General features: G+C 45.0%; 1 protein-coding gene across 2 annotated transcripts in view; it reads left to right on the top strand.

The window, feature by feature from the left end:
• The first annotated feature begins 1,404 nt into the window (after positions 1-1,404).
• Positions 1,405-15,285, top strand: part of LOC148674279 (metal transporter CNNM4-like) — a 38,212-nt gene continuing 24,331 nt past the window's right edge. The window contains exon 1 of one of the 2 annotated variants that reach the window (XM_088624287.1): positions 1,405-2,841. In XM_088624287.1, the coding sequence (XP_088480413.1) occupies positions 1,440-2,841 (1,402 nt within the window). In that variant the 5' untranslated portion in view covers positions 1,405-1,439. The remainder of the gene's footprint in view (positions 2,842-15,285) is intronic. The other variant, XM_088624289.1, reaches the window with a different exon arrangement.

The raw sequence follows: 15,285 nt of genomic DNA, 5'->3' as shown, positions 1-15,285 counted from the left end.
TACAGCCAATAACACGCTTCTCCAAAACCTTCCCACTACAATTTAACGCTTATTCATAATCCCAAAAAATCCTACAACCCTGTACTTGTGCTCTTCTATTGTTTGCTATAATTATAGTATATGAGTAATCTTTGCTTGGCTCTGATAGTGTTTGTACAAGTTGTTTGTTACTCTAGTATTCTATTTTATTGGCCTTTATCGGTCATTTATACACATATATCAATCTACAAATCCCCTTTGATATCGAGGTGGCATCGACAGGAAAACACTATGTTAACGATTTATGATAGTCCTCAGTATTTTAACTATATTATGTTAAGAAAGAGGATTTTTTGCGGGCTTAGTCAATTCCAATCACAACTTCCACATTCGCATGTACAGCAGGTGGGATTTGTTAAGAGGTTCTCCTTATCTACTTGGAAAAGTCATGATAAATGCTAAAATAATTGTGTCGGGAATAATTCTGTGTACTGAGAATTATTCTGAGCTGTTCAATAAAAAAGCATTTTTGTTCAGTTTACAGTCCATTTCATCACAACGTTTGTTTTAAGAATGAATTAAAGAGTTTTTATTTTTTAGTTCTTGAGAGATTGAAGGTATTCATAATAATTATTGTAATAAAGTAAATAAACGCATGATTTCATCCTCATTTGTAGTAAAAATGTTTGGATTACAAGTCATTCTTCCGGTACCCCCACCCCCACAGCACCCTTCATTTAGCTTTGCTGGATTTCATTCTTTAAAAGTGTGGAGGCTGAGGCTGCGTGATGTCATTATCACCCAATCAGGGGCCACCCGGACTATGATGATGTAATGTTTACCAGCAAGTTCAGTAGCACTGCGGTTCAATCGGATATAATCACTGAAAAAAAAAAAGTAAAAACGCCCTTTTTATTTTTATGAGGATATTATTTTAACATTACTGTCAAAATGGTGAACCTCATTAAGATTCGATGTTCTGTAGCTAATATATAAACTATATATGGAGTGCATACTTATTCCGTCTGAAGTAGTAAACGGTATATTTGTATTTTATAATTACAGTGAAAAAAATAGTATAATTTCCTAAATTTCTTATTATTAATTAAAAGACTCTTACTCTTACTGGAACACTTGAAATGTTGAATTGCTAAATATCACATATACGTCAGTTATGCAATCGGTATGTGCATCTATGTCAGTTAAAACAGTCTTAAAGGATAGTTAAAGGAACTGCTTTCAGGATATACTATGCACAATAACGACTCCAATTAAATAAAAATATTTCCTTCCATCTTAACAAGTGCACTGCTCTTCCTTAAAAAGAAAGTGATGATTTAGAAGGCGGCCCTAACGTCACATGTGGGCGGTACAGAAGGCGGGGTTAGGATAATGAAGAGGCGGGTTTTAAGAAATGAGTAGGTGACGTCAGCTCCCAGCTTGCGGAGAGTGAAACAAACATGGCGACAGACTGGAGTGGGCAGGGGTATATTCTAACTTTGATCGTTTTTCTATGGAGCTCAACAGCCGGACGAATGGAGGCAGCAGCCGCAGAGGTCAGTAACAGCCAGATCTTGGGCATGCGGCTGGTGTGGAGCAACAAGTCGGCCACGACCACCAACGAGGGAATCATCCAGGTAACAGAGGGCAGTGAGGTCCAGCTCAGGTTTTACGGGCTGCAGCTAAACTCGGGCACCTGGTCACAGATCAGGTTTACGGAACACGGAGACGGAGTGGGAGAGGGCGAAAACAATGCCTTTAGCCACTCTTTTAACAGGACTTGCGCCGATTTCACCAAAGACATCGCGATCAATAATTTCATGAACGTCAGCAGCCAGGGCACCTCCGGGGTGCTCAAATTAGCCATCAAGACGCTCCGCAAGAGCGAAGAGTCCAAGGAGTACAGCTTGTGCGTGAAACGCAGCCCGGAAGGCGAGTGGGACCTGTTCGGGGAGAACGATGGCAAGCTGAAGGTGGTGGAGGAGAAGTCGTCGCTGCTCCCGCTCTGGCTGCAGATCATATTGATCGCCCTGCTGCTGTTACTGTCCGGCATGTTCAGCGGACTGAACCTGGGGCTGATGGCTTTAGATCCCATGGAGCTCCGCATCGTGCAGAGCTGCGGTACGGAGAAGGAGAAGAAGTACGCCCGCAAGATCGAGCCCATCCGCAGGAAGGGCAACTACCTTCTGTGCTCGCTCCTGCTGGGCAACGTGCTCGTCAACACGACCTTGACCATCCTGCTGGACGACCTGATTGGCTCTGGCCTGGCTGCGGTGGTGGCCTCCACCATCGGCATCGTCATCTTCGGGGAGATCATGCCCCAGGCGCTGTGCTCTCGCCACGGCCTGGCCGTGGGCGCCAACACCATCGTGCTGACCAAGTTCTTCATGCTGCTCACCTTGCCCATGTCCTACCCCATCAGCAAGCTGCTGGACTGCGTGCTGGGCCAGGAGATCGGCACCGTCTACAACCGGGAGAAGCTGGTGGGGATGCTCAAGGTGACGGAGCCCTACAACGACCTGGTGAAAGAGGAGCTCAACATGATCCAGGGGGCGCTGGAGCTGCGGACCAAAACCGTGGAGGACGTCATGACCCCCCTGAGCAACTGCTTCATGATCCACAGCGACGCCGTGCTGGACTTCAACACCATGTCCGAGATCATGGAGAGCGGCTACACCCGCATCCCGGTGTTCGAGGACGAGCGCTCCAACATCGTGGACATCCTGTACGTCAAGGACCTGGCCTTCGTGGACCCAGACGACTGCACCACGCTGAAGACCATCACCAAGTTCTACAACCACCCGGTCCACTTCGTCTTCCACGACACCAAGCTGGACGCCATGCTGGAGGAGTTCAAGAAAGGTAGGGCCCGTCGTCATAGCAACAGAAGCTTGTCGAGCGCATGGGACTGGCGCGGTGTCAAAGAAGAGCACTGGAGAGCTTCTGCTGCTGAAAAGCCTAAGGCTGGAAGCCGCAGTGTGTTTTGCAGTTCCAGACTGGTCTCATTTGTCAGTCTGGTTTGCCCACCTCTTTTTCATGTTGTTGTAAAGATGGCGTTCATTAAAAGGTATGAACAGCGCCCCTGTCTTTTTTAAATTAGCACTGTGGGGAAAAAGAGGGTATAAGGTTTGTTAGCCTTGGTTTTCTCCTCCCAGGAGTCATTGACACCTCTCTTCTGGTATATAATGATGTGCAGGGCTCCATACTCAGGATTTACTGTTGCTCTTTGTGCGTTCATGACCTCACAAATCTAAAACGTCCTCGGAAGTGATGAATATAGTTTCATGCTTTCGAGTTTAAACATTTGTGTTTTTAGGTCTGTGTGTCAGACCGGCTCTGCAGGCATCCTGTGTTGGGTTGTTTCACAAAGCAAAAATGATTTGTGCGTTCTCATTTCTAATCCCTCCTCCGCCTGCTTACCACTTGTATTTCTGACAGGACAAACACTCGGGACTGACGGATTGAGAAATCATTTCAGGCTCGAGTGTTATTGTGTGAGTGAAGAGTTGTGCAGCTAAGTTAGACCATCCAAATTGTCCTTACAGGATACGTCCCTCTTTGTGTCTGTCCATGTATCTGATCTTGTCTGCCAGCCTCTGCAAATATCTGTATGCCTGGCTCTCTGCCCTTCTTACATCAGTGGTGTTGGGGAGACTGCTGTGGCTGTTGCTCTGCGAAGGCGTGTGTGGTTGCACGGCTGAAGTTACAGGCTGCCTCTGTGCTGTGTGTCTCCCGCGGACGTGCCGGTGTCCCCTCGCTCACCCTGTGCACTGAAACCTTTGGAGAGGAGACAGGTTTGCAGATTATGCAGCAGTGTGGTACAGCAATTCCAACGCTTTGTCGGGAGGCCGCCATCAGGCCCTTAAAGAGGCAGCACCAGTAAGGACACACCAGGGCGCCTCTGACTAGGCGTCTGCAGGAGTGTTTTTCCATTCAGGCTGCTGAGGGGCTGGGATGTTGGTGAACATTTCTCCAGGTGTCGTTTTGATGCTTTGTGTTTTCACATCCGCCTATGTTCCCAGCTCCCTGTGGGGCTTCTTTTAAACAAACATTTACTGTTTAGCAAAGAATTTTAAGACAGAAATGTGCATGTGAGAATTGGAGAGAGAGTTAATTGCCATATTTCTTCAAGGCTAACAAAAAGAAAAAGCTCTCAAGTGGAATGAAACCCAAGCTTTGTTTCAGGGCTTAACAGCTACAGTTCTGCCTCTCCTCTTCCTGCTGTGGTATCCAAACTCCTTTTTTTTGCACCATCTGTCCTGTCTGAAGTGACATGAAGGCTGGGGTGTGCAGACTCACTGAGGGTCTGATGATCCCCTGATCCCCTGATGAACCGAGCTCGTTATTTACTCAGCAAGACTCTTTCACCTCTAGTGCTTCACCCAGGTTTTAAACTGCTCCCAGTTTTAAGGTTATAAAGCTGACAGAGCTATAGCCTTTGAGGTTAGGAGTTTCAGTGTGTCCGGTGTTGTCTGTTGTGCAGTTTAAAGACAGTCACTGATTTGCAAATAATGTTCTTATAAAGCAAACCTTATTGGTTGGAAATACAAATTCTTGCATTATTTTGACAGAATGAATTGTATGTTCCTAAAGGGAAACTTTACTGCTTCTCTTTTTTTGTGGAAGGATTTTCCCAGATCATTTGCATGCCTTGATACCTCATGCATGATAACAACCCAGAGCCTGACACAAATATAATTAGTACAGCATGAGCTGTCTGACTCCCAGGCTTGCACAGTGAGAATTAAGCGCAGTCTTATCGTAATGTCGTGTGTCTTTCTGCGATGAGCTATTGCCAGCTGTTTCAAGACCTTACTCCTTTCGCTGTCCTGAGGGGGTATTGCGTTGTGCTGTCATGTGGATTTCGGTGTTGAACCCAGCTTTCACCAGCGTCTCAGCCTGTCTGTCTCAAATGGCAATCCTGTTTGTACTATGGTGCACAGCCGCTGTCTCTTCTGGGAGCATTTCGGCACTGGATTCTCTTGCTTCTTCCAAGAGAGCTGGACACGGGAGAGAAGAATAGAAACGTTACAAGAGAGGTGACAATAGAGCGAGTTAGGATCTACGCTGATCCTGCTCCCAGTCTAATCTCAAGTCTTAGGTGTAAACGTCTCTCTGGAGAGGAATTGTTTGCTGGGCAGCTCTTTTGCGCATGAAAGCAAGAGAAAACATCTTTTACCAGCTCTGAATCACAGGCATTCATCACAAAGAGTCCTTTCACTCGGGACCTCACTCTCTCAACCTTTCACTTCTCTGTTGAGAGCAGAGTGTTCTCCAGGGGTCTTAGCGTCACTAAACATCAGCTTATCTACCTTGTGTTTTCCAGTTTTTGTTCCAACATGATTTGTCAATTTAACAATAAGTCTAATATGAAACATACATAGGTTTTTCTAAATATATAAAGTCTTTTGTAGATGATCACATAGTACATTCAACTTCAGAACGTTCAGACACATGTAGGATTTTGGATATACAGGGTATTTGGAGTTGGGCGCAAGAAACATTTGCTGTAATTAAAGATAAATTTATCTATGAATCGTTTTGGTGCCTCGTTGGAAATCTTACAATTAAACAGCTAATAAAATTGAGCAACTATGTAATGTGGATGGAACAAAAACCAGTGGACTCTAGGCCCTGCAGGAATTGAATTTGAGACCACTGGTTGCACTGCTGCATCACACCTAACCCACAGTTCTTTGTGGTAATGTCCCTGCTGAGGGAGCTGCTCCTGAAGAGAGGACCTCGTGTAATGTTGGAGAATGGTAGCTGTATTGGATCAAACTCCAAGACGTGTCACGTATGGGTACATCTTGCAGTACAGTGAGGAAAGAGTCCCCGCTGCCCTTGGTTATTTTGTGGAATATATAAGCAAGCCTCTTGAAGAGCCACAGAGAATAAGCATCAGCTGATCACCCACACGCGGATGCACACTCTCTGACGCTTGTGCTCAGTGTAATGGCTTTGCTCGTGCCGATGTGTTGTATATTGATGGGCCCTGACGCTTATTAGAGAGGGTCTGCCCTAGAGCAGCACATGCAATGCCACATGACTGTGAATTCTCGCTGCCTACGGTTCACACGGATTTGTGGCCCAGTTAAAAGTCTTTCAACAGGTAATAAGTGTAAACCACAGACTGGATTAAAATTAGAATGCTCTTCTTCACATAATTATGTTTTATGGCTTTGCCACCGAAAAAACAAAACAAGCGTTTTGACACCACCCAAGCAGAAGAACCCCCTATTGTTGTGGTCCTCAAAACAGACATGCATCCAAAGATGCCTCTTGTCCCAGTGCGAAGAAAAATGTCCTTAGAGATGCAGGATGGTGGAGCTTCAGCGTGGAACAAGAAAGCAAGGAAGTGTCTCTCAGGCATTCCAGAATGCAGCTGTGTCTTGGCTGGGTGTATGACTGGCAGAGGAAATGCTGCAGGCGAGCTGTGGCTATTTCTCTGGAGGTGGCATCCTTTCCCTAACTTGAGTCTGTGTTCACATGCATGTGGGTAGGGTGTGGATAGTGTCCAGGACACGTTCCACAGCACTGCACTCGCCCACCCCACGTGTCATTTACAGTGTGGGCACCTGAAAGGTTAGCTGTATTCACCCCAATTCAGCACAGCGTGGACAAAGTGCTGCTTACGGATGCCTGCGCTTGCGAGGTATTGCTTTCACAGTGCAGGAGAATTTCCTTTGTTTTTCCTTAATTGGTTCTTATTTTGTTAACCCTTCGATTGGCGAGGCTGAGCTGGGCTGTGGAAGAAATGATTTGCCCTGCGGCGCCATCGCTGTCAACAGGAAGCGATCGAGCTCATGCTGGTGTCTCTCCTCGGTCTGAGTGCTGCATCAGCAGCTGGAGTCTGTGGGTGGCGTGTCTGTGCTGTCCGCTTCAGCACGTGAATGGTGATGTTTGAAAGTGTGCAAGGCGGAGAAGCTGTGCCCTTTTCTCCCAGCCTTACAGACACAGCCCCAGGATAAGCCATTTCTCCTCAGCCCTGGGCGCTGTGGGTGAATCTGACACCTGTCATATTTAATGTAAAGACGCTTTAGCAGTTTGTTTCTAGATCATAAGGGGTGTGGGACTGCATGAGTCTATTAATGGAAATTCCATGGAATATTTCCTATCTGGACATTAGATCTCATCTTAGAATCATGGAAGAGAGACCCGAATAAAGGGTATGCCCTGCATATTCTCTCTTTAGAGATTTCTGGTCATGCCAGGTAAAATGACATTGTAGGACAATTCTCCACGGTGAAAGGTTGAGAAAGTGTGGCACCATTCTCCGATTTCCACTGCTCTGAGCTCTGATGTCCCGACTAACTCCGTTTTGTACACAACAAAACGAGTGTGTGTCCACCGAGATGCAGAGGGATGCTTAACCTGTCAGAATCACTCTATCGGAAAATGGCATTTTTACCCACATGGGGAGAATGGGGACGTGCTATTGGGTTCCTCCATACCATCAAACCTGTTCTCTTTTGACTCTTTTTGCAATCTCTGCAGTGACATATGGGAGGCTTTGGCGGGGAGTGGAAGAGATGAGAGAGCCCAGGCTGACATATCCTCAGTCTGCGGCCTGCAGCGCTGAGTTAATTGTGCACTGCCCCATGGGAAATCCCATTCATAGTTGGTTTGTGACGCGACCCAGGCGCAAGTTCGCGACGTCTGGGTCATCGAGCGCTCCGCCTGCCCTCGGGAGTGAATGCTTTTACTGGCCGAGTCTCCCAGGAGCTCTCCAGCGTCTTTCACCAGACTCCTACGCTGTACCTCCAGTAGTGAGTGCATTAAGGAGTCAGCCAGGTTGCTTGTGGTGTTGGTGGTTTAGCTCATGGGATGCAGCAGGTTTTAATTATCTCGGCATCCGTCTCACTTTCTGACCTTCTGTCCTTCTCCTCCTCTCTCTCTCTGCCGCCTTATTCTCTCTCTTTAGTATCCATCTCACTTTCTGACATTACCCTCCTCCTTCTCAGTCTTTATACTGTCGCTCTTTCCACCCCACTTTGCTCACTTTCGCTCTCAGTGCCTCTCCGGCAGGTCCTTGTAATTAAAAGGGTTTCGTTGTCTTTTGTTTCCTCCTGCTGAGGTTGCCATGTGAGACCTTTGCCCCTGTGTTTGCCTCACCTGTTCTACCCAGCATTCCCGCTGTCCTCCAGCCTCTGTGGGCAGGGCGGCAGCTCCTTACAGTGTGGGTGTTCACCGAGCCCTCAGCTGAGCTCCACGCGTTTATTCCACACTCTAGTCTTCCCAGTTACCAACAGATGAATATTGTTGCAAAATATGTGCGGCCATCCTGTGGTTCGGTTTTATTTTCCTGCTTGGTTGTGGCACGAGTTTTCCACTTTGACCGATCTTCTATATCGTCCACAAAAGCTGGCACGTTTTCTTATAATGCATTCCACAGTCCTTGGAGCAGGAAAATGACTACTGGGAACTTCTCCTGATGTTTTTTTTTAATAAAAAAAAAATCATTGAAAATTCAGGATTCGGAATGATTTATTGCCCCTTTCTACGGCTCCTGCACTATGGCGCAGCTTTGTGTGTGGGGTAGTTTTAACGAGGGGCTCGAAGGCCACGTTGTTGTGCAGTCCTGCTGTGTTCCTGTTTTCAGGGAGAAAATGGTTTCTCCTTTGTTCTCCACACTCTTTCTTCATGCTCTGCTGTCCCCTTCTTCCTCTTTTTCTTTTCCTGTCTCCCTGCCGCCTCTCAGCTCTCTGGGTGTCGTGCTGACGCAGCAGTGTCCAGCTTTGAGGTCCAAGGATTCTCCGGCTGTTTGTGGAAAGCAGTGCTCTCCCACCTCAGATCCGAGGAGCCCCAGTCCTAAAGCACCTTGACAGCTGTGCTTTTAATTCAAGACAGGCTGTATGTGAGGCCACAATGCATGAGTAAAAGTATACGCCTTTTATTCACGCATTGTGATTTTTTTAACTTGTTTTGCAGTTAAGGGGATGGTAAGGTTTGGAGCCCAGTGAGTGTTACTGCTGTGAGACACACTGCTACCTACAGTACACAACACATTCTGCTGTCTTGTTCTCAGACGATACAAGCTCAACAGTGAGTTTAGGGCCCTTTTTTTTGTTGCAGCCTTTTGTTCAAGGGCCAAATTGATTTCAGTATGTCACAAGAGAAGGGTGGCGTTTTATTCCAGGGCAGTACTGCATGAAGGGAGGTTTTAATTGAAAGTAATATGGTCATGAAGCTTACAGTTCTTTGAATAATTGAAATGAAGATAAGGTGGCTTCCCAGGAGCAGGCTTTAAGTTGATTTGTTAAAGTTATGAGTTTGAGGAGGTGGGGTCCAGGTTCTCAGGCTGAATTTTGTGGCCGGGGGTGTGTGTATCCGGTGTTTCTGTGCGAGAGATGAGAGAGAGTACTTTAGGGAAAGGGCAGGGATCAGGTGGCTGTGCAGGGCCCATGCGGTGTGTGTGGCGGGCTGTGGGCACCTATGTATCTGTCTCACTGTGTCTCGTCCCGTTCTTATAAAGTTTGCGAACACAAAAGCAGCTGAAGTTGTGATGATCACTTTTATTGCATCATAGTTTTTTGTGTCAAAGGTCGACCTCCCAAAAATACTCCCTCGAACACACACTGCCTATTGTTATTTGCTGAGAGACCAAACCAATCCAAGTAAATAAGGTAGGGTTTTTTAGAACACATCAAAGACAAAGGATCTGTAATTCTCTTTAGTGAATAGGCCAGTGTTTTCTGATTGGTTTATGGGAAGGCAGAGCCATTGTGATTGGCTTATAGAGGAAATGAGATTGCATGATTGGCTGAAAGGTGACAGCCTTTCTGTTCTGTGGATGATTTAGCCTGTAATCCTTTTTTTAAGGCAATCCCTCTCTTTCTGAGTGTCAGTAGATGCAGTCTGATTGGCTCAGAATAGCTTAGTTGCACTGGCACTGATCATGAGATCCGCTTGCTGCTCTACAGTGTAAAGTACACAGCGGATCACAAACTACATGCACACACCTCTGTGGGCACACTTCATCATAATCATTGAGACAAAAGCTTATGTTGATTCATGGTTAAGTATGTAAATTAACCATAATTAACCCCTTAGTATGTGGAATTCCATTTTGATGAACAAATAAAACTCCAGGACGGGTAGGATTGTGTTTGGCTGATTTTGAGTGTATTGTGTGAGTGAGAGAAGTTGATGTTTACGCATATGAGTGCATATTGTAATTTGGACCTTAGTGTAGTTAAAAAGCATGTGAAAATGCATGGTCCTATAAGGAGTCTACCACCTTTATCCAGGTCTCTGGTGTTCACTGTGTTGTGAGGAAAAAGGAACATCACACTGAGCTCACTAACGTTGGTGGGAAAACAGCTTCGACTTGTGCTCTGTTTAATATCCAGTTGTTTTCACGATGCGTTGAAATGATGTTTGCTACTGTTTCTCTTTCTATATATGCATAGATAAAGATGCATTTCAACACGTTTAAAAATGTAGAGGAATATATCTCATTTCACCAGCACTGAAGTCAAGATCTTGTTTTTTTCCAAAAGGTGACCCTAGTCGATCTGGTAGCTGTGTTAGAAATAAGCATGGCTTGCTGAAGGCATGAGGTCAGGGATTTTAGAGCTGGCAGCCTATGGTGTGCTGCAGGAGGGGAGACAGGGAGCACACAGAGGAGAGAGCATGTCTCTATGGCCAGCAGACGTGTGGGCGGCCCTGACTCCTGGAGCAGCATTGCTCTCCACAACAGCACTAGTTTTAGGAGGGCTCAAAAAATAAACAGCAGCTTCATCATCATCATAATTAAACATAAAAGCTTATTTCGATTTCCGGAAGTGACATACCCGGGCTTGTGGAATCCCATTTCGTTGACTAAATAAAACGGAGACATGCGTGGGGCTGTGATGGTGTGTTTGGCTGAGATTGAGTGTGTTGTCTGCGTGGGAGAGGCTGAGGTGAGGACATATGTGTGTGAACTGCAGGCTACTCGGGGCTGTGTTCATGAATATGTGCCTCTTTTCAGAAGGGAGCAATGAAGCTGTATCATTGCTGCCAAAGAACGCCATCGATTTATCTGCAACAGTGTATCAGAGAATAGAAAGAGAGAGGACATCTTTCACGATATCACAAAGTCCGTCTGTCTGTCAGAAGGTACTGACTTTGTGGGAATATTTACCCATGTTTTCTCCAGTCATCGATAGTAAGGCCTGCCCCCACACTTTTCTGATGTGCAGACTCCTAGACACCTGTACTGTTATGTGATGGCATTTATTCCTGCTGAAAGCAACCGTGTTATTTCTGTGAGAGGAGGTCCGTGTTTTTATAAGCACAGTGAATGTATTTGCTGTGATGAACTGCTATCCCATGCAGGGTGTATCCTGCCTTGCTCCAAGTTCATGCAGGTTATTTATTTTTAAAGACTAAATGGCTTTTATGATCAAGATGATGTGCAGAGGTGTTCCTCCAGTGTAGCATGATTGACAAGGGAGTGTACAGTTTGCTTTGTTTGCCCTACCACAGAGCATTCACATTTGTATAGGCCCTTACAAAGCCACCTCACAGTCTGTGTGCCAAGACCGGACATTTGTGAAAGTTCTCAGTTTTTAAAAGTACCCACCCCAAAGTGACATACTTTATTGGCAATATGAGCACAATTCTTGAAATAGGTGTAACATCTGTAAGCATTCTTGTGCAGCTGTCTCTTAAGGGCCGGTTTGTGTTTCTGTAATGCTTTCAGTTGCCAGGCCAGAATGCCCATCGCAGAGCCCAAGTACTCGAATGTGGCTTCTGGAGCTTTTGTTTTCTCCTCTTCACTTAGAAGCTGACAGCTGGCGTATTATTGTTCTGTCGACTAATCTGTGAAAGGAAGGGCTTGCTGCTTCCTGTGCCGTGAGGATATAGTTGGCAGCTTCTGATGGATTCAGGGTTCTGATCAGGTGACCGACTTGTCTGGATTGGGGTTCAGGGGATCGATCTAGCTCCTTTCCATCGGGTTGGTCAAGGCCTGAAAGTGGGCTTCATCTTTATCGGTTCTGGGTGGTTCAGCTGCAGATATTCCTTGACATATTGTCTCAGCTGCCTCAAGCACATTCTCGTATACTCTGTCAGAGAGTGTCTGATGACAGTTTCTGGTTTTAGTCTAATCCCCTTGGTTCCTCCAGACATTTAATTGTCTGTGTGTACAGTTTCATCGATGATCTGATCCGCTGGGATCCTTCAAAAAGGGTTTCTGGGACTTGGCTGCACAAGGAACAAACACTTTGAGTGAAATATGTGTGTATCTCTGAATACCTAATAGGCATCAAGGACATTTGTGCAGCAAGGTATTGTGGAATCAATCAATTTTAGCTAAAGTACATCCAATTATCTGAATGCAAGAACAATCTCAAAACACTTTTATCAGTAAAAACCCTTGCCTATCATCTAAAAAAAGACTATTAGCATTTTCTTTCGATTGAAGTAGGATAATGAAGATTGAGTCCACTTATACCAATATTGACATTTCTTCTAATTGCAGGAGCACAAGATTCATTAATTAAAATGGCAAGCTACTAGGAAGGTTTCAGTATATCAGTCTAATCATATTCATCCTGCAAAGAATTCAGTACTCATCGTTTTACCACCCTGTGTGGTATCAATATCAACTCTGACCAGTGGACTATCAGTTATGCTACAACACCTTATAACACACCCGCACTGTCACAATGACACTAACTGGTACATTTATCAAGAAAATATGTTGGAAACACCCGCAGTGCCATTAAATACAGCAGCTACCAATGTCATGGGATACGATTTTCCTGGATAACTTCCAATTTTGTGGGGTGTAGTTATCCTAGTAATCCTAGAATTTTTCTTCCCTTCCCACTTTTCACCCTAAACGTGTCCCCGCTCCCACTGTAACAGCAGGAGAAAACACACTGGGCAAATGTGCCAAATTCAGGGTAAATATCCAGTTCTCGATGTCAGTGATTTCTAGTGCTGGTCCATGGAGACCTCGGTGACTTGTTTTCTATTCCATTTGAGCTTGATTGAAGCCTACGTTGAATTTGTTGAATTAAACATTTACATTTTTAGCTCTAAAATGTCCTGGATATCTTTTAAAAACTCTCAACTCGTTCTAAATTGAAAATAATTTTAGGTGGTTTCATTTGTCAATTGTTAGGTCACTTGAGGCCTTCATTTAAGCTCAGCAGGAGTGCAAAACAAGGATTTCTGAGGACGAGGACCTAGAAAGACCTTATCCTACATCACCCAGCCACTGTTGACACTAATGGAGAATTATTTGTTCTCACGTGGGAAGGCGATGACTTCGCTCACATGAGAGACAAGAGGAGAGAACACGCACACAATTGAGGTGCAATTGGAATTCTAAAATTGGCAAATATACCTCCGAAGGAGAGGTTTGGCCATGACGGCACTCACTGACCCGTCCAGCTGACCTTCAGTGAAGAGAGATAGCGATAGAGGGACAGAGGAGTTTATTTGCCATATGTATATGTGCAATGGGATTCTAATTGGCACTGTTCTCTCAGGACACGTACAGTTCGGTAGACGATACAATACAATTGATAACACCACACAATGTCGACAGTACCTTACGAAGTAGTGCTAAATAAAATAAATAATGATAGTATGAAAGGTGTTTTAATCTTCTGCCAGTAGTCGCTGTCCTTGCAGAGCTGAGAGCGCAGTGCATTTATGTTGATGGATGTGAAAACGGAGACTGTTGCCATGGTGCTTTTGAGAGGAAGAGAGAACAGAGTTTTGTTTTTAATGTCTGAGGGAGTTGGGATACTTGCTTTTGGCAAGAGAAGAGGTGATATAGTTGTGAGAACTGAAAAGGGGACGTTTTTGGGCCACCTTGAGTCTGTTATTATTACTTCATTATCACCCTGAGACACTTTTGTTTTCAGTCATGTTGTTTTTATGAATGGGTGCCCTGTGAGTAAAATGTTGATTCTTGTGTAAACAGGCTCTTTAATAACTGTTTACCCCCAACTGCAGGCTTAATGAATCCCCAGAAGAGACAAGGGAAAGGGGGAGATGCACACAGACGGGTATTTACAGAATACCCCCTAACCACCTGTGGCTGGCATGGACGCTACCTGCTAATGTAATACTATATCTGCTGTCTACCGTGTTTTTCCTCAGGCTGCTAGATCATTCCTCAGGCATTCTGAGGGATTGACTTGTCTGTGACACTGTTCTCCTGTTGCCCGCAACAGCACCTTTGTTTTAATAGTATTATTAATACTATACTTGGTATAAGTATAGTATTATATGCAGGATGCTTAGTAAGTTAGTTGATCTGTTCAAACAGCTGTATCCTACAACCTGTTCGGCGTGGAATGAAATACACTACATTGCACACACATATGGGTTTAGGGGAATTTAGTTCTCTTAAACCAGAGGCACAAAAGTTCTTTGGGTCCCTGCCGTTGCAAAGCTTTGATCTTTGCAAAGAACTGATTACTATTAGTTAGTTGACCCACATGATGAAGATTACTTTAGTCATGAAGGATTACCTGGAACAAAGGTTTGGATACAAGAGCCTTCTCACACTGATAGAGCTAGCCACCCTGGCTCTGTGTGACAACCATGGTTTGTTTGTATGGAGGGACATGGTACACCTTTTGCACAAAAGTGTTCAAAACTCACTGTCATGTTCCATTGTTAGATGATTTATCTGGAGTGGATATCTGTGTTAAATGGTGCCCAGTTTGTTTGCAAATTTCAGGTGCACAGTTGCTTCCTCAGCTGTGGAACTCTCATACTGGCTCAGGAAAGATGAAGACCACATTACTGAAAAATACGTCATCATCATCTGCTTTTTTTGTATTGTGAGCTGCAGGGCACAAATAATAGGGCTTTAATGACAGAATGACAGAAGGACGACTGACACTGAGATCCTAACTGATATGTAATGCCAAAAACTCCCAGGGTCCAGACTAGTCCTGTCCGACCCCACAAATGCAGTACAGTCAAGTATAGCACCAGCTGCCATCAGTGTTTACCACAAAGGCAAGCCATTAGTCTAATAACTTCCCATTGGAGCTATATAATTTCCCAGTGTGGGGTGAAGCTAACCCCCTATTGAAACTGTTTAGGTCCCTCTATGTGGTAACTAAAAACAACCACATGGTCTGATTCCGTGCAGTTATTATTTTATTTTTCTGTCTGGCCCCCTTTCTGTGGTTCATCCATTATGGGACAATACAGCTTCTTCTTTGTTGTGCTGTCAGCCAGCTGATTGTGGGTTTGGGAGGGAGGGGGTGTTTAATGTTAAACTGTTTAAACAGTTTAACTAAGGAGTCAGAAAGAAGATGACTCTAACTATCTACCAGGGAACAT

This window comes from Lepisosteus platostomus, chromosome 3 (assembly GCF_059453375.1).
Source record: "Lepisosteus platostomus isolate fLepPlt1 chromosome 3, fLepPlt1.hap1, whole genome shotgun sequence".
Lineage (NCBI taxonomy): Eukaryota > Metazoa > Chordata > Actinopteri > Semionotiformes > Lepisosteidae > Lepisosteus > Lepisosteus platostomus.
The sequence above is the reverse complement of the archived record's forward strand: the minus strand, read 5'-3'. Positions and strand labels throughout refer to the sequence as shown.